Below are 21,024 nucleotides of genomic sequence, written 5' to 3'. Positions count from 1 at the left end.
TGGGTATAGGATCCCAGAGCGTTAAACAACGGCAGTGAGCTCTAGACCTCCACAACTCTTTGTGTAAAGATTTTTCTACTTCACTTCGAACTCCACCCTAGCAAAGTGAAAGAGAACAATCCCATCGGGAAAGCTCTAGGTATGACTGAAATATAACTCCGCTACCTCCTTTTAGCTGATCCATTGCAATAGTCTGCAAACCACTGTGCTCTTGCTCCTGGCTGTTGGCTGGCTTACACTTGCCCTGGAAGATGGGATATAACTCCGTTTTAGTTTTCCCAGAATGGGAATCTCCAGGCGATCCCCTGCTCCCAGGAGCTGGGGGGTTTTCAGAACCCCAGTGAGGGAGTGGTCCCAGTTCTGATTTTTGGCATGGCCCTCTTCCTCGTCCCTTCCCTCTGGCGGGCCTCATGACTCTGGCCGTCTTGGGCTTGGTGGCCACAGCCCCCGGGGTTGCAGGCGAGGACAGCGCCCCCTGGCTACCCCCGGGCTCTGACGCCAAGTGGCCAGAGCTGGTCGGACCCGTGCCTGCGCGCGGTCCAGGTGGCAGGGCAGGGGAAGAGCCCTGGCTGTCCTGCCCTGGGCTAGCCTCCTTCCTCGCCCCGCGGACACTGCTGCTGCTCCTCCTCCTCCTCCTCCTGCCCCAGCTCAACTGGCTCTCGATCACGGCCTCCAGGTCCACCCTGCTCTGCGAGGAGGCCATGCGCCGGGTGGTCCGGACGTAGTACTCCACAGGGAAGAGCAGCCCCTCGATGAGCGTGCACGAGCCCAGGCCTCCAGCTCCTGCAGAATCCTGGGAAGGAGGAGGGAGGCAGTCCGCGGAAGTGGTTTTTCCCTGCTTAGGACCCTCCTTCTCCGACCTCGAGATCCCATTTGGCAACCCTGACTCTGTCGCTTTGGTCTCGCAGGGACCCGGGGCTGGAGTACAGTCAGGCTGCGAGGCGCACTGATCTTGCCCTGTCTGCTCGATTAGTGTCTGAGTGTCCACACCCTGGCTGAGGTCTTCGGGGCTCGGCAGAGGAACCCCGCCACGCTCACTGTTGCTGGGAGGCTCCCCCAGATCGCCGAGCAAAGACCCATTCTCCCTCAGATGGCTCTGCAGTCCTCCAGCCTCCCTGTCCCCTCTCCCCCAGCACGGATCCCGGGATCCTACTCCTTCGCAGGATTGCCCGGAGAGCGGCTCCCCTCCGGTTTGTCTTGTTCCAGCGCTGGACTGGAACACCGGAGAACTGGGGCGCTCTCCCTCCTCCGAGCCAGCAGGCTGGGGGTCCCTCTCCCGGCTCTCCGTTCCCGAGATCCCGCGGCCGGGCCCCGCCCCGTCCTCCTGGCGCAGCCGGCTCCTCCGCGAGCGCAGGCGGTGCGCGGGCAGGCGCCGGGGCCCCCCGCTGGGGGCCGTGGCCGTCTCCTGACACCTCGGGCCCCAGGGCCGCCGGTCGGGGCTCGCGGACGGCGAGGGGGAGACCCACGTCCCTCCCGCCTCGCTGACGTCGCCGGAGGAGGGGAGCTCCTGTGAGAGAAGGCTGCACCGGTCATCTGCGCCCCCAGGCTGGTCAGCAGAGTCTCCGATGTCCAGCGGGTCTCTGGGGTCTTCAGCAGAACGGGGTGCTTTCACCCCTAGAGGTCCCGCATCTGCCAGAAGAAATCATGAAGTTTAAAAGGACAAATACCACACTGGGATTGAAGGGGTTTTCTGTTTGTTGAACTACTTTGATTGACTGGTGTTTGCATCTGGGGCCTGACCGGCCAGCAGCATATCGATCCTGGGAGAAACTCACCCGAGCAAGAGGACTGCTGGGCTGAGCCCGGTTCTTCCTGAGGCTGGCGGTACTGCTCCGTGATTCCGCTCCTCTCGTGCCGCCAGACCACCTGGGATCGCTCCGCGCGCTGCAGGGAGATCACAGAGCCCGTTAGGATTAATCAGGCACGGGCTGTCTGTCCTCTCACTGTCAGAGGGGTCAGAGCAGTGACACACACACACCTAGCGGCCATCACGCACTGAAGCTTTAGTTCAAATTCCCCGAGACGAAAAACACCCCTGCTGTTTCAGCGTCCGTTTCAGCGCGTGAAGCTGTCAGCCAGCGGCGCTGCTCACCTGCAGTCTCTGGACAGTCCTGAGGTACTCCTTCTTAAGCAAAGCCAGTCTTTCCTTCAGCTACAAGACACACAAAGTCCAATTAGACGTTACAAACAAAAGGAAATCTGCAGAGTCAAAAATACACAGAATACCATTCTCCCTACTTGTTTCTACTGTTTCTACTGGTACGTATTCCTGCCTCTCGTGCGGGAGACCAGGGTTCGATTCCCCGATAGGAAAAAACATGGTTTTTCGGGATGTGCGAGTATGGACCGCGTTTCTGAAGCCATTGAAGCTAATACCCTGCCGTCTTTTGGGAAACAGTTGGATGAGACCCTTGGTTCAGCTAGCTACTAACTCCAAAAGGGGCTGAATGACCACCCAAGGCTTTCTCTCCAATCACCTCCTGCTCTTCCAGCAAAGCTACTGGGAAAGACAGACAAGTTGCTGGGTTGTCCCGGTCTCCAGTGGACCACAGGGGCTGCCCTGTCCTGGTTCTGCAGGCTATCGGTGTGCGGTGGCTCTGTGGCTCAGGATCTACGCCTGTGGCTGGAAGGTTGCTGGTTCAAATCCCACAGCCAGCAGAGGAATCCTACTCTGTTGGGCCCCTGAGCAAGGCCCTTAACCCCGACTGCTCCAGGGGGTGCTGATTAAATGACTGCCCTGCACTCTGACCCCAAGCTTAACCCTTGACTGACTTAGTAATAGGGTTACTTTCACCTCTTTGCCTGTTTTCAGCTCTTACACTTGCTACCTTTTTAACTTTGATTAACCAGAAGGCACAAAGGACTTAAGTTTGACAACCCCGGCATTTGATTCCTTCTGTACCATCGTTACTTCCACATTGGTAACTGATTCTGCAACACGGACCGCATCCAATAGTCATAAAGTGCCTTGTGCTGAATGGCACGTCAGACAATGTGCAGTGCCAGAGACGGTGTTCCCCCGTGTTCAAACGTCCAGAAAGACGAAACACAGACCTCCTCCTTGTCGCTGGAGATCACCGCTGCGGTCCGGCTTCTGTCCATCCTGAGACCGTCGACAGTGCGACAGAGACTCCTCACTGACGGGAAACACATCAAAGGACACAACTCAGAGGACAGGTCCGCCTTCTCATACATTGATTTAGATGTCCCCGTTAAGCAGATGAAATATTTCACCACACAAAACAGCTTTCGCAAACGCAGGGTGCCACGACTTACCGGCGCAGCGGTCGTTTTGGGACAAAATGACAAGTCTGATTTTGTCAAACTAAACACTAAAAGAGTCCAGTACTCGACCATGGAGGAGACGACGAGTTAAAACGCAACTGCCTCAGCTCACCGGGCTCGTCTCGTCAAAAAATGTCATCGAGACATTCGGCTGTCTAAAACTGTATAGTCCACATAACGGGACGACTTTTAATGATCTTTCGGCATCCCGCAAGCCGCGTGAAAGGTTTTGACGGGTTTTAATGTTTGAGCACATTCCCGCAACTTCACCGGCAAGGCCATACTAATCACTGACGGACACAGCTGGCAAGTTGAAGCGCTTGCTTTTTGGATCCTGTCAGAGGCAGACAGACGTTAAGCCACCTAGAAGATACCCTGAAACTGTCATGGCATGTTGATGCACTAAAAAGACGAAGAGGTGTTTTCGTGTGTCTGCAGGAAGAGGAATCGGTGCTCGGCTCCCTCTGCCTGGCTGGGTGCCGTAGTGCGTTTCCGGAAGAGAGCGGAAGCAGGGAGTGGATCAACCAAAACACAGCGCCGACCCGGTTTTCACTTTTATTACTATTAGTAATTGTTCTGCCATGGAGCTGTGTGAAATACTGTACAACAAAGCCGAGTACATTGAAACGGTACTGTTTGCCTTTGCATATTATGCTAACTAGACGCTTACAATATACGATTAAGTGTTTATCTGGTTGAAAATGAATGCGAAAAACCGTCCAGTCCAGAGAATACATTAACATATACAGAATGTAAAACCAATAAAAGATGATGTGTACAGATTTTTTTAAAAAAAAGATGTTTGAAGAAATACACTAAATGTAAGCAGGGGTCTGGCGTTTTCTTTCTTGTAAGCTAAATCCGTAATCGCTTGGTCTGAATTGTCTGGCAGGCGTCCGGGAACAAGGTGAGCCGGCAGTCCGTTCTGTGTGGGAGTCAGAACATCGTGCTGAACGGCAAAGTGAGTAATCGTGCTATTGTATTTTCTCAATCCATGGAATATTTCCATCTCTCGTTGACCCACAGCCCGTTAATCAGCTCTGGTCTTACAGTCGCACTCCGGCGTCACATTTAAATCTGCTGTGTGCGTAGACTGGAAACTCGGGAGGTTTGGGCAACTGAGCAAGTCACTCGGTTCAGGGCTGTGGTCTTTGAGTTATAGGGCGTTGGTGGTTTCATTTCAAACATCTCTGAACTAGCTAATTGAACAGCCTTGCCTATTACAGCGATAACAATAAAAATGTTCCAGGCGTCTTGATATTGACGATTTAGGGGGGACCGACAGCACCCGTGTGTGTGGAGTTGCTCAGCATCCTCTGCTGCAGGGGTTTCCAGTCCTGGGAAGCTGCACACCCGCTGGCTTTTCTTCCACATGAGCACTCAAATAATTGAATCCTTTATCGCCCCGATAGTCAGTTTATTTTGAACTCCCTAATTGTAACTCAGTTCCTAAGCACGTCGGAGGTGGCCTTTTAACTAGTGCATTTCAGAAGTGAGGTAAGATCTCTAACCTTTTTAGAAAAGAAAAAAAACTTGCAATGCTTCCAAACGAGCAACTTGTTCGTTTCCGTTAAGGAGTCGTTTAAGAACAGAGCTGGGCTGCGATGGAAACCAGCAGGTGTGGGGTGGCCAGGAGCAGCACTGGGAACCCCAGCTGTATTGGGAACAGTGGGTTGCTCATCCCGTGATGGGGACAGGCAATTTCAGTCTTTGAGGAGGGGAGTCCGGCAGTTGTTCTTGATAAGAACTGATTTAGACATACAAAAACTGGATTGATTTTTACCCACATAAATAAATACAGGGATGGAATAAAAAACTACTCGAGTACTATATGTTCCTGGTCTGCAGGTCAGTGAAAAGTATTCAGCCACAAACAGGCTGACTGTTTATATGCATATTACTCTCTTTTTAACTCCTTTTTACTGTATTGCTTCAGATTATTATTATAGCAGGACTCTCAAACTCAGACTTCTGGAGGGCCTGCCATTTTCTTGCTTTTGTTCCACCCATGTTTCCAGTTACACTCTGGTCTACCTAATTACCTGCCTGGTCAGTACCCAGATGGGAGACCTCCTGGGAAAAACGAAGGTTGCTGCTGGAAGAGGTGTTAGTGGGGCCAGCAGGGGGCGCTCACCCTGCGGTCCACGTAGGTCCTAATGCCCCAGTATAGTGAAGGGGACACTATACTGTAAACAGGCGCCGTCCTTCGGATGAGATGTAAAACCGAGGTCCTGACTCTCTGTGGTCATTAAAAATCCCAGGGCGTTTCTTGAAAAGAGTAGGGGTGTAACCCTGGCGTCCTGGCCAAATTTCCCATTGGCCCTTACCAATCATGGCCTTCTAATAATCCCCATCTCTGAATTGGCTTCATCACTCTGCTCTCCTCCCCACTGAGAGCTGGTGTGTGGGAACGTACTGGCGCACTATGGCTGCCGTCACATCATTCAGGTGGGGCTGCACACTGGTGGTGGTGGAGGGGATCCCCATTACCTGTAAAGCGCTTTGAGTGGAGTGTCCAGAAAAGCGCTATATAAGTGTAAGCAATTATGAATTATTATTATTATACTTCGGGGCACAATTCACCCTGGCCACCCATCAGGTTCTGATAGGAGGTATGGCGGTATCAGAACACTGACCAGTAGATTCAAAAACAGTTCCTTCCCCCAAGCAGTCCACATCAGAAACAGCTCAAATTAGCACCTGCACTTTAAGGTACTGCACTGTTTGCACTATGTCCTGTCTTGCCTGTATTATAACGTCTGTTGTCTAAATTTATTTGTCCATATCCGTTTGTCATTTGTTTTTCTCCACTGTTACTGGGTACAGCTGAATGAGTAAGCATTCCAATACACTTGTTGTATATGGCAAATAAAAAATCTCGAATCTGTACAAGACCTTAAGAATAATCATATATACGCCTTATTTAGAAAATAAGTGTTTGATTGATTACTTAGGGTGGAACAAAAAATAGAAAACACTAGTTTTCCCACAAACTGGGTTTGAGTCCTGTGTATTGTAGTGAAGGGGAAAGAAAGAAGACGTGTCATTTAACGTAATTTCTTAAATCAAAATAGCATTATTGGCCTCTCCAGACGCAGTGGTGCCTTGGAGTTTGTGCTCGCTGTGTGAGCAGTTGTGCCAGTGATGATCTGTAGAGAAGTGAAGTGTACAGTAAAATAAGATAGTTGTACTAGCGCTGCAGTAATGTTGACATCTGACTCAAGGCCTTTCCCAAGGTTGTATCCTGCAGTTGTGTGTTTGAATTAAAATATAGATTGCTGACTCTCTCTTTCTCCCCCTCCCTGTCTGTCTGTCTCTCTGTCCCTAGACTATCGTGATGAATGACTGCATCATCAGGGGGGACCTCGCTAACGTCCGGGTGGGGCGTCACTGTGTCATCAAGAGCCGCAGTGTCATCCGGCCACCTTTTAAGAAGTTCAGCAAAGGGTGAGTCTCTCTGCTGCCTCGACCCACCTCCTGAATGGTCAGCCGACGGTCACTCGTAGGCGTGGGGTAGCAGTGGTGAGCTTTAAAGGGAAGAAACAGAAATTGAAACAAGAAGTAAGCCCTCAACACATTCTGTCCAATTTATGGGCAGGGAAGTATTACAAAAAATTAACTCTTTCTTTAAAAGGGTCTTCACCTATCAGCATTCTAAGATAAACCTGCAGTAAAAAGCACACTTTGAGTTCCAAATACTAACTATATCTAGTACATAGAGCAGGCTTGTTATGCAACACAATGTAAGAGCAATATACCATCAAATGGGCTCTTGATGGCTAAGGTTAGATTAACCCTACAGAAATTTGTTTTTTACTGGCAGAAATATTTCACTGTGTGCAGTTAGTCTGATGAACCACTAGAGAGCAGCAGTTAGCTGCATCACAGATACTGCAAAGTGCCAGAGAGAGTGATGGAGATGCCAGATAGGGGTAGAGATCACATTTTTTATGCCATTTTACTGTGTTTTTTCCTCCCATTGTGGGTGTGCCTATTAACCATCAAGAATAAGAATGATAACAGGAGATCAAGCACACTGTGAGCGTTAACATTAAATACACTGTCATCACAATGGGTGAGATACACAGTACTTTAAGAGCTGTCTGTAAAGGAGGCAGGTGACAGTAAAAAAATATATATCTACACGCTTGGTTAAGTCAGTGCTCCAAGTAATGAGATTGTGTGTTTGTCCTTAGAGATGCTACCCCTGTGTTTCCTCCCCATTTGCTTTGTTCTTCTGTGGCACCGACAGCTGAAAGAATTAGGCATGGAAGTTCATAACCAGAATCTGAGAGCGCACTGGGTTTGCGTAACCAATTAGCAAAGCCCCACTCAGCACACTGTGACAAACCCCAGAACATACTGACTTGCAGTGGAGGGAGTTCATAATAATACTTGCTTACACGTACAGTATATAGCGGTAATCTGGACACTCCACTTAAAGCACTTTACAGGTAATGGGGATCCCCTCCACGCCCTCCAGTGTGCAGCCCCCACCTGGAGTTAAATGCCAGCACGATTGTGTTTCTGCCTTTTTGGACCGGTCTTGCCTGACTCTGCCAGAAAGGAGCCTGAAGAGCCCGTTTGCTCGAGGGGGGGTGTGTGAGTGAAAGCTAATCACCACGGCTTCTGATCGCGGATGAGGCAGCCTGAAGGTGAGGCCGCGGGATTAGCTGTACCGCCGCTCCTCTCAGGTTGCCCGCGATATTAAAGACGTAATGGGAAAGGAGGAAAACAAAAATCCAACAAACAGAATCTCAAGCTGGACTTTTCCCCCCGGTCTTGAGCTGCAGTGAGGCCTCGCTGTGCGCTGGGTACTTGGGGTCTCATTCCCCCCCCCCCAGTGATGGTTCAAGACCGTTGCTGTGCCTACTGACCCCCCACCACCCCGGCGATGGTTCAAGGTGTTGCCATGCCTACTATAGAAAGTAGCCAACTATATGTTGCCGTGCCTACTGACCCCCCCCACCAGATTAAGCAGAAAAAAAATGCACAAGACTCGTCAAATAAATGAGAGGTGCTGGGACTGTGTGATTCTGGTGTTGCTGGGCTCGGTGTGTCATTATTTTATTTACCCTGGCAGGAAGGTAAATCATTGTTGTTACGCCCTGTTTTTCCTATCAGACTGTTCACTGTTTTTTATTAAGAAAATATACTTAACGCTGGAGAATCCCGAGTCTTAACTACAGTTCTGTGGTGAAAGTGCTGTAGTACAGGGCAGAATGGTTAAAGAAAGAAGCCAAGGCAACAGGTCACAGGAGACTCTCCTCTCCTGCACTCCTGTCTCATGAGCCTTGGCCTTGTCCCAGAGGTCACCCCAGTGATGTGTTTCTTAGAAAAGTGACAACTCTGTAGAAAACAAGGTATTGTCTACTTAGACTGGAGGTGAGATACTTGAAGCATTGGTAAGAAAGCCTAATAACCTCACTTTATTTCAATATGTTTCAAAAATGGCTCTTGTCTAGATTTCTTGTTATGAATGTGTGAATGAATGTATTGTATGAATTGTATGAATTTCTTGTGTGAATGCAGTCTTGTTGTTGGTATTAGGTTAGAAACAGAGTGGGAGAGTTTTCTGGAAATGTCCTACCCCGTGTAGTATTATTAACAATGTACCGTGGGAACACACGAACACAAAAATGACTACAGGTCATCTTAAATAATGTGATCGGCATGTGTGAGAGGGGAGTATAAGACTAAAAAATCTGAATGGGCAAACATCTTAAGTGGCTTTGTTAAAAAAAGGCACCTGCCTCGTCCGAGATATAACTTTCTCGGCTTTTCCCCCTGATCTATAAATAGAAAGTGTTGTTACGTTGATAAAAATAATGAGTCATTCCACTATCGGAAATACCTTGTCCTTTTCTCTCAGGGTGATAAGGAGGGCTCTTGTCAACCCAAAACTCTGCTTCCTGAAGCCTGTTCTTGGCGTTCTGAGGAATGTCCCCAGAATCGAAAGAGCAGCGCTGTAGGACCCAGAGCCTGCTGGGATTGTGCTGAACAAGAGGCTCCTTGGACTTTTAATATACACATTCGTTAACTCGACAAAACAGAGAATCACAAGACAATGAGGGAAGAGGGTTGGATCAGAGGGTTGCCTCTGGACTGAACTGTTTGTACTGCAGATATTATTTTTGCAATTGTTCAGTGCAATTATTATTGCATCAAACATCTCTTGTTTAATGGAACTGGCTGTTATGCTGAAGTTGTCAAATGACACTGTTGTACCCAAGACTCAGAACAGTGAGAACTGTAGTGTTGCACAATAAAGACATCCTGTATACTGATATTTGTGACTCGGTAAATAATTAATTGTATAAGACTCAGAGGAAAGGCTGGCGTTTGTCAGTACCTTTCAGGATTTTTGAATACTTGTATCAAGTTCCCTCCTAAGTCCCTCAGTTAAAGACTAAAGAGATACACCTCCTTTAACCTGTGTGTGTACCACATTCTGGTTAATCCTGGAATTGTTCTAGTTGAATTCTGTTTGATCTTTCTCCAGAGAAGCAATATCCATTTTGTAAAATGGTAACTGGAATTGTATAAATCTCCTGAACGAGATCTTGCTAACGCAGTTTTTGAAAATATACACCTGGAGTAAAAATTAGGGAGCTATCCTAGCTACAGCTGCAACAGCAGTGCTGTTCATGGACAAGACAGATGCCCGTGTGATGAAAATGCTACACTAACAGATTGAGTGAGCGTGCAATGCAGCAGAGCTTCACTAGACTACATAAAGAGTCTACATAAAGTTTGTGTGTAAGCTAGTGGCACTGGACACCTGTGTTGTTTATTATAAACTACTGCTACTCACCTCATGTGCTGCATATGACCTTACTCTCCAACACATGGTGTTTGTAACTTGTAGAAAGTTATTCATACTTAGACATCTACAACTTCAGCTTATAATTTAGCTCCTGAGTTACATGATTATGCAGCTCATGCAAAGCTCAGAACTCTGCTTTATACCAGCAGTAGAATGCGATGTGTTCTTTATTTATGGCTTATGGTATATTGGTAAAACAGAATGATGACGTGTAAGACTATATCAGCAGTGTACTGCAAATCTGAGGTGAGTTTAGTTGGTTACTGTGTCAGCCTATTCTGTTTCAGTGGGACTGAAGAGCTCTCAACTCAGAAACACGCTATGTGTCCACGCTGAGCTCTGCTCCTATTATAATGGCCCAGACATCTGTCTGTTGCCAGGTAAGAGTGGACTGTGAAATCAGCGCTCAGTGATGAGAATCTGAGAGTTTTACTTCCATCAGCCACGATCTCACCCCAGACTGATGTGCTGGAATACATAATCCATAAGCAAGACTGACTGCAGAAATACTGGAGCAGACCAGGTGGCCTGGGCATTTCCTGTCTCACACCTGCCTGTTCCTGAACTTGGTATTCAGGAAGAGTATCCACCCATCCATTTTCGAACTGCTTCAACCAATTAAGGTTCAGGGGAAGCTGGAGCCTAACCCGATAAAGTAAGGGCACAAGGCAGGATACACACTGGATAGGAAGCCGGGCCATCACAGGGCAGACACAAACACAAGCTTGCACACACTCAGACCAGGGCCAGTTCTCCCAGAAGCCAATTAACCTACCAGCGTAGTTTTGGACAGTGCGAGGAAACCCCCACAAACACAAAGAGAACACACAAACTGCGCACAGACAGGTCTGGAATTGAGCCCCTTGGTCCCAGTGCACAGCACAGCAGTGCTAACCACTGTGTTGAGTGGAGAGCAGTGGATAAGTCTCCAAAAAGGTGACTGCATGGGCCCTCGTGCCTTGTGGTGAGTCAGACAGTCCCGATTCTGGTTCTGACAGCAGCCAGCCACTGCCCTACTAACCCTCACGTTTTCCATCATGTTTCTGCCTCCATTCACGTATGATGTGTAAGAATCGTCATTGATATGTTTATTGTGGTGTGTGTTTCGCAATTTACACAAACCTCTTAAGTTTCTAGTAATCCATTAATTTTTGTTTTCAACTGAAATTACTTAATTGCATTAACAGTCAGAATACTAACCATTGCTATTAGATAACACCTTCAAAAATGTACAATCAGGACATCTCCACAGCCAAGATTAAACTACTCTTATTGTTTTTTTAAAATCTCCATAAATCAATATTAAAAACAGAGATGATGGGGAAAAAAATCTGACATTTTCTGTTGATGGAGCCGGAGACATGTCTCCCCATGACCTGTGTTGCGTGTGCTTCCTCCCTGCAGAGTGGCCTTCTTCCCCCTTCACATCGGGGACCACGTGTTCATCGAGGAGGACTGTGTGGTCAACGCAGCGCAGATTGGGTCGTACGTCCACATAGGCAAGAACTGCGTCATCGTGAGTGCATATCTGTATCCTGCAGGGTTCACCTTTTCCCTTGGCTTTGTGTGGGTTTTGGCACAAACGAAAGCAGTGCCATTATGTGCTCTTTAAATGTTTTGCTGTGGGTTTTCATGAATAAACATCCTGTTAGCTGTTGAGCTTGCTCTTGCAAGGATATGGTTTTGGAAAGCAATTCCGGGTATCTGCAAAGAGCTTAAAATGCAGCACAGTTCGCACCGAAGACTTCAGAAGCACTATGAACACCACCGGTTTTGTGCACCTGGCTTTCTTTTAATGTTCTTTATCAGAGCGTTTCTTATTTTCACTGAGGGTTGTTTTGTTTTTTTGAAGAAAAGCTTCATTAACAAATTTTGCAGAAAAGCCCTGCAACTGCCATATCACCCTGCAACTCACAACTGGCAACCCACTGAAGCTCAGCAGGTGTGAGCCTGGTCAGTACCTGGATGGGAGACCTCCTGGGAAAAACTAAGGTTGCTGCTGGAAGAGGTGTTAGTGGGGCCAGCAGGGGGCGCTCACCCTGCAGTCCATGTGGGTCCTCATGCCCCAGTATAGTGACAGGGACACTATACTGTAAATAGGAGCCGTCATTCGTATGAGATGTAAAACCGAGGTCCTGACTCTCTGTGGTCATTAAAAATCCCAGGGCGTTTCTCGAAAAGAGTAGGGGTGTAACCCCGGCGTCCTGGCCAAATTTCCCATTGGTCCTTACCAATCATGGCCTCCTAATAATCCCCATCTATGAATTGGCTACATTACTCTGTTCTCCTCCCCACTGATAGCTGATGTGTGGTGAGCGTTCTGGCGCACTATGGCTGCCGTCGCATCATCCAGGTGGGGGCTGCACACTGGTGGTGGTGGAGGGGAGTCCCCATTACCTGTAAAGCGCTTTGAGTGGAGTGTCCAGAAAAGCGCTATATAAGTGTAAGCAATTATTATTATATTATTATTAACTGCACGAACAGCTTCTGAATTGCACTCACAAGTACAAGTACCACACACGAGTCTGCTGGGAGTTTCGACACCTTCTCTCACCTGGCTAGATCTGCCTGATTTCCTCAGGCGAAGTAGTGGCGGCCTCTCGCTGAGCCTGAAATGATGGCTTTACAATTGAGTATTGCGTTAATAGCCATCTAATCTTCATTCTGCCCAGACTCTGCAGCACACTGGCAGTGCAGACTGGTGTTATTACTTCAGGCAACATTTGTTCAAGGTTTCGACAGATGGGGGCTCTATTGTTAATGATTGTTTGCTGCTGGGCAGCAGGAGGTGCCCCTTTCATCTTTCGCACTCTCCCATCTCTTTTATTCTTGTCATTGCCCTCTGTTTTCCCCAATCATCTTGCATTTGTCACTGTGTCTTTTTGCGGCTTGTCTGCAGGGGTTGTATAATACCACTGGCATGGGCCCGACCTTTACGAAATCCTCCTAATGCTTCAGAATTAATTGCTCAGTGTAAACATTAGATTCAACTTTACTTAACCCACATGTGAGACAGGCAGAGTAATTTGGTGAGTGGTTTTCACTTCCTCTATCAAGCCACTAATCCCCAAACGATAGGGCCTCTGTGACCTCGACTCAGCCTAATCTTGGACATATGCATCTGCTGTAGAGGTCTTCGTGCACTCCTAGTGACTCTGTAGTTGTTTGTAAGGGGAAAAGTGTTTTCAGAACAGAACAAAAATTAATAAGCAGGGATTTACATGCTCTCAATGGAGGTCTGCAGTTAGAGCCACTAATTAGCTTGCAATCAATTGAGCTGGCCATCAAAGCAGTTCAGTTATCCTTTTTATCGCAAGAATGCCTATTTCTCATGGAAAATAACATGAAAGCCTTGCCGAATGCTATTTAAATAGTTCACAAAGAAACACTGCTTCACGGTCTTTCCCATCTCTAGTATAGTGGAACATCTCCTGGGCTTATTAATTGAATAATTGCGATCAAACGAATGAGATACAATCTACCAGCTGCACTCTTAATGATGAACAATCAGTTCAGTAATCCAGTCTGAAGCCTGTTTACTACCCCATATGTGAAGCAGGGCAGAGAGTAAAGAGAAAGTGCTCTTGAAACTGTGAGCCAAATAAAGCTGTGTCCGTAGAAACTAGCCAAACACCAACATCATGCAGGAATTTTGAGTGCAATTACAGCTCTGAGATGCTGGGAAAGCAAGACAAGCACTGTGCCATCCAGAAAGATATCACACAGTGTTGCTTTTCAGGAGTGTATTCCCATAAAATCTCTTGTGCTGTTGTCACAGTGGCGAGAGGCAGAATCCCAGAGATCCTTCGCTTCTGACAGAATCACAAACCCACTGCAAAGCCTTTTCCTAGATCAGTACACAGAAATGGCAAACCTTAGCTTCTGCTCACTTGTGATCTGGATCTCCTGTTTGCTGGAAGCAAATGCTAGTTTTTATTTTTAGAATAAACATTTTTTCCCCCTAACTGTTTTATTGGTAGCAGTAATATTAGTCTTTGTCTTCTCCCAATTCCACAAAAAGCCCTTTTGTGGAGGAGCTGCTGAGGTTCCCTGACCTTACCCACAAGGGGAGCATCTGATATCCTCCCACTTGATTTCTAAATTTAGATTGTCTGGTGTCGCCCTCCAGAGATTTCTGGAGTGCTGGGAGATAGATTCCGACACTGTGCAGCGATCAGCAAGACCCAGACTTAAATTTCCAGTCATGCATATTTCTGCATGCATGCAGCCCCGTTAAACACTGTACATTTGGGAACCTGAAGCTCCCAGCAGCACAGAACCACACAACTTAGCACAGCAGAACATGCTAGTTACAGCGCCACTGCATGTCGCTCTGTGCAGTTCTTAACGGGGCCTGGGTAAATTGTCAGCACATTAAGTGATCCTCCATGTTGTGTAGATTGTTCTTATCAGCACTAGAAAATGTACAGTACAGAACATGGCGAAATTCTGCAGCAGCCCCTGCCTACATGACATAAGGTAGGAGAACAAAATGTTTGTCGTGGGAGGATTAACTGTGAACACTGTCCTCCACTGTGGGGTGAAAGAGCAAAGATTCGAGTGAGCTCAGCAGTGTTCAGTTAAGGACAGTGTACGATAGAAATGTCAGATAAGCTTCAGACACTGAACAGCGCCTTCCCGTTCATTCGTGCTGCACTCTCTCCATCTCATTTTACTGTGCTGTTTACCTGCAGCTCATTTTATCCACAACTACAGGCTTCTAATGTGCTAAAGGATGATGTGGTAAACGGTGTTCTTCAGCATTCACATTTATATTCAAACTGGGGGGGGGAAACAGACATTAAATTCCTGACATGTTTGGAAAGATGAGTAATGTCAAGTGTAAAAAGGAGGCTTTTTGCTGTTCATAGCTTCATAAACTGCACCAGTATGGTTACACGTCCCAGCTGGAACTTTCCCACAGATGCTTCCCGACAGACGTGCAAGTAGTGAAGTCCGCACTGACCAGAGCTGAGAGAGGTTGGGGTGGGGAGGAGGGAGGGGGGGAATGATCGAGCGAACACGTTTATGTGCAGGCTGCCGTGCAGCTGGGACACCTGCCAGTGGCAGATAACAGAGTTGAAGCAGCACAGCCGCCATTGTTAAAAGTGAAAGACTCGGGGGATCTGGGTCACTGGTATTGCAACAGAAAGCAATACAGTGGCCATATGCGTGTACGGTGTTCTGATTAGATAAAGTCCTGTCTTATCAGGGGAACACGCGAAGGGGGGGCAGCTGGTTTACCTGAGCGTGCATCTGTAAGCCCAGCCCGCTTGTTTACCAGGCTCTGCTCACACAGCTGGGCCTGGAGGAGGGGCTCGTATTGCACATTGCCAAAGCTCTCCTCATCACCATTAGGTCTGTGCTAGGCTTTGAGGGGTGCAAAGAGTGCAGAGCCGGAAAGCGAACGCAGTCTGTGGGCTGGTGAGAAACATCTTTCCGTTCACTGTAACCCTGCTGCTCTGTATCCATTCGAACATCACACAAAAGAAAGCTCATATGGACAGCACATGCTATCGCTGTTGATAGACCGTGAAAATCCTTAAACGAAAAAGCGCTCAATTCTAGGGCCCAGCACACATGCACACACAACAGAGCCTTCCCAGTACTGGACACCCATGGAAAACAGAACACCATGGGAAAGGAATATGCTCTTCTGAAGCAGGAATACAAGACTAAAATGTGACAGGTAGAAAATGTAATTAGTACCAATCTGCAGCCAGATCACAGGTATAGCAGAGATTTATATGACTGCTATACATAGGGAAAGGTATGAAAACATGCTATGTACCAGGTCAAGATTAAAGGAGACTGGGGAAAACTACCCCTGTTCCACTGAAAGGAGCCCTGGTCTTCTCACGCTGTTTTGCTTGTGTTTCAGGGCCGGAGGTGCGTTCTCAAGGACTGCTGTAAGATCATGGACAACACCGTCCTGCCGCCCGAGAGCGTGGTGCCTCCGTTCACCGTGTTCTCCGGCTGCCCCGGTGAGAGACAGAGGGCAGGGGGCAGAGTGCACAAGGGGTAGCAAAGAGACACCCATTCTAGCAGTTCACAGAGAACGGCAATTTTGCGTTTAGTGTTCTAGAGAAGTGTTCAGTGCCTTCTCTTTTCATCTGCCCGTCCCCGGCTCTCGGTGGGCCCCTCAGGTTAACTGCCTCTCCGTTTCTGCCCCAGGCCTGTTCATGGGAGAGCTGCCAGAGTGCACCCAGGAGCTCATGATCGATGTCACCAAGAGCTACTACCAGAAGTTCCTCCCCCTCAGTCAGATTTAACTTATGAAGTGGACCAGTCCACATGTACGTACCCCATGGACTCCCGCAGCTTCACCCCACGGTGATCTCACTGCTTTCGCCCCTGGCATGAAAAATTGTTTTCCGTTCCGCAATGATGTATTTAAGGTAAAACGTACAGTGGGATTTAATTTGAGATGAATCCTTTTAATCTTAATCATCCGTGGTCTCCATTTTCTGCATGACTTTCCGCGGACTAATTTGATGGCTAGTCTCATATCAGTGTGTCGGCGCTGCATGGTGATTGTCTCGACACAAGTACTAAAGCATAAAAATCAACATGCACTGCACAAGGAACCACGCAGCACGTCGTAACTCTTCTCTGTACCCTTTCCAGGTTTCAGACCCTGTGCGTGAAGAGTGGAGGTAGCAGTGCCAGCCAATATGTGTTGGTAACACAGCTGAGAAACCCCTGGGACCCGACTGTGCCGCAGCAGAACCTTCACACGGCACTAGGCAAAGGAAAAAAAAACTCTTACACAAACAAGGGAAACTGAATTATTTAACGTCAGTACTCATAGTTTGCAGAACCCAGTTTCTCCCTTATCCTGTAAATGCAACACTAAATTATAACTCCTGTGGCAGACCAGATTTCTTGCAAATAAAAAAAAACAGTAAAGGTCGTTGTGTTTATCTGAACTTCTGCTTAGGTGATGTGGTTCTAAAACCCGTGTTCCCTGTAAGCCAAAATGCAAATCAGTATTGACACTCTAAAGACCCTGTTTTCTTTCTCTCTCTTTGACATTTCTCTCCCAGCGAGTGGGTGGTAACGTAGCACAGTGTGAAACCGAATCCCCTGGTGTATTTGTGCATCAGTTGGCCTGAGGCGTTTTTTAAGATCAAACAATAGCCCACACAGGCTTGCGCTTAGGGAAAGAAAAACACAAATCATCTTGCTGGAGACTGAAAGAATACTCCGGGATCAGGGTGTTCTGAATCCTTGTTTGAGAAACACCAGGTTAAACAGATTGGTTTATCTCTGGATCAACGTGGGAGAGGCTGGGATGCCCTGTAAGTCAATACGGTTGACTTTCTAGGTAACCCTAGTGTGTTTTGTGACACTGCCGCCCCCAGCCTCTCTGATACTATTAAGAACTATCTGCTGATCAGCAATTAGCTTTTTCAAACCATTCTTCCATGTGGTTTTAGTTAAAGCCTAAAGTTTTTTTTTTTAGCCAGGACACTGTAGGATTCCATTTATTTATTTTAAACTTGAGGCTTTGTTGTGGAGGTGTGAAGGTGATAATTTTTTATGCTTTCGTTTCATGATGTGTTAACATTTGGGGTCTATAGCTCTACTGTGTCTCCGAGTGGAGATTTTTTTCATCCAGATTGTTTGGACTCGCGTTGTCCTGGACAGAAAAAAGGGACAAAATGTAATATCATACATCAGAGAAGTCACCGATGTGATAATGCCTACGTGCAGACTATGTAGAAGTGTATGTGTACAGCAAATGTGGACTCTAATAATATAAGCTTCATGAGAAAAATGGTGTAGTAAGCGGTATAGTCCTACGTGAAATGTGAAAAGACGTTTTCCATGCTGGTGAGGGAGTGCAGGCCTTGAGTGTGTGAAAATGTGTAGGTAAGTAAAGAGCTGCCTGAGACCCACTCTTGAATTATCAGTCCACTCGTCAGATTGCAGAGGCATTGTTCAGCCCTGGCCTCCGGTGCTGTGGGATGTTCCTGAGCACTGGGCAGCAGCCTTAAACAGTGGAGTGGAGCTGAAAGGCTCTGTTCTGTATTTCTGAGGAAACTGTGCTCAGGCAGGACACGCAGGCAAACACCAGCACCACGAGCTGGGCTGGCAGCCGTAGGAATCCTTCTCATTTTATTTTTTTTTCCCCAGTCACAAAACTCTAGGCTTTGTGTAGTTTCAACCACATGAAGAATGGCTTTAAAAAGCTAATTGCTTAGCAGCACGGGTTTTGGACATAGCAGGTCTGATTTTTGCAGGGATACGTTAGATTTCAAAATGTGGAGAGCAGGCAGAGTACAAGTTTCACAGTTCATTCACTTTAGCCATTGCAAAATTCTCCCCGAGTACATCGAACAGGGAGGAGCGGTGGCTCTGTGGCTAAGGATCTGCACCTGTGACTAAAAGGTTGCCGGTTCAAATCCCGCAGCCGGCAGAGGAATCCTACTCCATTGGGCCCCTGAGCAAGGCCCTTAACCCCAACTGCTCCAGGGGCACTGTACAATAGCTGACCCTGCGCTCTGACCCCAAACTTCTCTCCCTGTCTGTGTCTCATGGAGAGCAAGCTGGGGTATGCGAAAAGACGGATTCCTAATGCAAGAAATTGTATAGGGCTAATAAAGCAACATTATTATCATTATTATTATTATTATGATGATTATTAACATCTTGGCATACTTTCCTCCTCTTTCAGTTAAACATGTCCACTACCTCCAGACCCTGAATAAACTCATTAGTGCTTCATCTTGTACCAGCATATCATGCAGTGGATTTTCATGTGAGTCTTGCAGCCAGACTCCCCTTAGTCTGTTTTTGACGTCTGTCATAGCTCTAATTGCTCGAGCTGTGCATCTGGAGTGGCAGAAACCAGGAATCCTAGAGAGAATCCCTTTGCTGATATAGTTGTGTGCCTGAGACAGTGTGGTAGTGACAACAGAGCATGAAGTACAAGCTGTCAGAGCTCAAAGGGGCCTTTGTGTTAGCACTTGCTTGTGTAAATATGTCGGTCCACCTGTTATTCGTGGTTTTTGGAAGCTTGTCATGTACTCAGGCTGCGCACTGCAGTATGTGAGGCTGTCTTACAGAGAGTGCTATATGGCCCCAAATGGCATTTTGAGTGTTGACATGTTGACAGTCAATTCTCACCTTGTTCTCCAAGCTCTGTCTAGCACATGGCCTGGGAAGTATTAACATTTGATTCTTCCAGAACGAAGCTGCCAGGCGCTTGTATTAGAAACTGCAGCACATTTTGAGCTGAAACAATAGGGAACAAGCAAAAATGAGAACAAGAGCCACTTCTCTGTCAAAGAGATCTACAGTAGGAGTATGAAATTTAGCAAAGTGAGAGCCATGTCATCATAGCTGATATCCTGTTTCTTTCAACAAATTCCTGGAAGTCCTTGGAGTAATTAGCTAGTACCCACCAGATGGGCTTGAGCTAAATGGGTCAATGTCCTCCTTTCACTGGTTACTATGAGGTCATGTAAATTTCTCCTCTTATGGCTATGCAGACTGAGCCACAATGACTAATCTGGTTACAGAACTGTAGCTTCAGACATCAACAAGGATTTCTGTAGATAGCTCTTCTTTTCTCTGACTTTCGAAATGATGACGTTTCACTGCATACAGTATGCGTGTAAGAGGAGTATTGGTCTTGGCCACTAAGTCTAGGAAGAGATAGTATTGTTTGGTAGAGTGGTTTTCCTCTAGCAATATATTAATTGTAGAAATATGAAAGCAAGTTCTCACGCATACAGAAGAGATACTAGACACAATGTGATGGCTGCTCAAACAGGAGTCCTTCCTAGTTGGGTGTGCAGGTGTGTTTCCATTCCACACAATGCAATTTCTAAACGTTTAATTTTTTTATACTTGTAAAAGCAGTATTAGGTTTTAACTCAAAAGACAGAAATGTACTATGACAGGCAGCAGAAAAAAACTGTTACCGTGTCGGCGTTTTATAAGCAAAGCAATTGAGTGACCCTGCTGTGTTTGTTCTTTTTGACAAATAATGCCAGACAAAAGCTTCTTGATGGCTTGCTGTCTCCGAAGGGCCTGTCCACAGTGCACACTCTCTGTTGTGGGCTCTCCTTCTCTCACAAAGGCCCTGTGCACACTTTCAGGGTTCTCTCCACGCGGATTCTGAGGAGAAGGAGCACTTGTTGAAATAACCAGGGGCTCAGCTCGTCGGCGATCAGAAGCTGGATTCCAGCAGGCAATCATTAGAGCTGACTGCCTGTCATATACATGTATCTGCGGAACTGAGAGCGTTAAACACAATGGTTCTGCCATTTTGTGTCTGCCATTATCGCCAATGTATGTTGAGTTGTTTTAGCACAAATGTAAAGCAAAAAAGACAGGGGTTTGATCTGCATGATGTCACAAACATACATACATCATGTATGTATCTTAGGTACCTTTCTAACTCGCCGATACCCTCTTGAGTTTTTTAACTCTTTTGGAAAATGAGGATTATTTAACGCTCCTGACTTGTTTTTTAATCTTATGCCTGTATGTTTTTTTTTTTTGGTTAAGGGATTAATTTTGCGTTTAATGTGTTATGTGTGGTGTATGTCTTTTTACCTGCCTGCAAGGCAAATCTGGGCCAAATCCATTTGGGCCAATAAAGTTCAGCACAGAGAAGGGGTTAGAACAGAGGAACAAAGTCACCTGAGCCTCATTCTTTAAGAACAAACTATTGACAGAACGTGACCTTATTTATGGCTTTATTATGACTATTTATCTGCAGCCCAAGAGCCCTTCTCAATTGCCAGAGCTGGTTGTTTGCTCAGTCTGGCACTGGGCTGATTAGCCTCTGGCAAAAACCACTGTTTAATCGCAAAACCAACCCCAGTCGCTGTGAAGACACATGTGGCACATGGGTCCAGTGGCATTTGCCTGCTGTTGCAATAGTTTGGTTCTTGACT

At 47.0% G+C, this 21,024-nt stretch overlaps 2 protein-coding genes across 4 annotated transcripts in view; one reads left to right on the top strand and one right to left on the bottom strand.

Moving 5' to 3' along the window:
- The window catches only part of palb2 (partner and localizer of BRCA2), a 61,181-nt gene that overhangs the window by 7,593 nt on the left and 32,564 nt on the right, over positions 1 to 21,024 (bottom strand). The window contains exons 3-8 of one of the 3 annotated variants that reach the window (XM_088613033.1): positions 19,244 to 19,351; positions 6,760 to 6,812; positions 3,055 to 3,137; positions 2,093 to 2,152; positions 1,776 to 1,884; positions 166 to 1,629 (exon numbers count right to left, since the gene is read on the bottom strand). In XM_088613033.1, the coding sequence (XP_088469159.1) occupies positions 166 to 1,629; positions 1,776 to 1,884; positions 2,093 to 2,152; positions 3,055 to 3,102 (1,681 nt within the window). In that variant the 5' untranslated portion in view covers positions 3,103 to 3,137; positions 6,760 to 6,812; positions 19,244 to 19,351. Of the gene's footprint in view, positions 1 to 165; positions 1,630 to 1,775; positions 1,885 to 2,092; positions 2,153 to 3,054; positions 3,138 to 3,276; positions 3,602 to 6,759; positions 6,813 to 19,243; positions 19,352 to 21,024 lie in introns of those variants that run through there. The other 2 variants (XM_088613034.1, XM_088613032.1) reach the window with 2 other exon arrangements.
- On the top strand, positions 3,780 to 17,024 carry dctn5 (dynactin 5). The gene is made up of 7 exons (XM_088613050.1): positions 3,780 to 3,914; positions 4,178 to 4,246; positions 6,614 to 6,732; positions 11,516 to 11,627; positions 15,993 to 16,095; positions 16,286 to 16,407; positions 16,739 to 17,024. The coding sequence occupies exons 1-6, from the start codon at positions 3,867 to 3,869 to the stop codon at positions 16,381 to 16,383; spliced, it is 549 nt and encodes a 182-aa protein (XP_088469176.1). The 5' UTR covers positions 3,780 to 3,866; the 3' UTR covers positions 16,384 to 16,407; positions 16,739 to 17,024.

The sequence above is a fragment of the Lepisosteus platostomus genome, chromosome 19 (assembly GCF_059453375.1).
Source record: "Lepisosteus platostomus isolate fLepPlt1 chromosome 19, fLepPlt1.hap1, whole genome shotgun sequence".
In the NCBI taxonomy this organism is placed as follows: Eukaryota; Metazoa; Chordata; class Actinopteri; order Semionotiformes; family Lepisosteidae; genus Lepisosteus; species Lepisosteus platostomus.
Note: the sequence above shows the minus strand (reverse complement) of the source record. Positions and strands in the feature narration are given on the sequence as shown.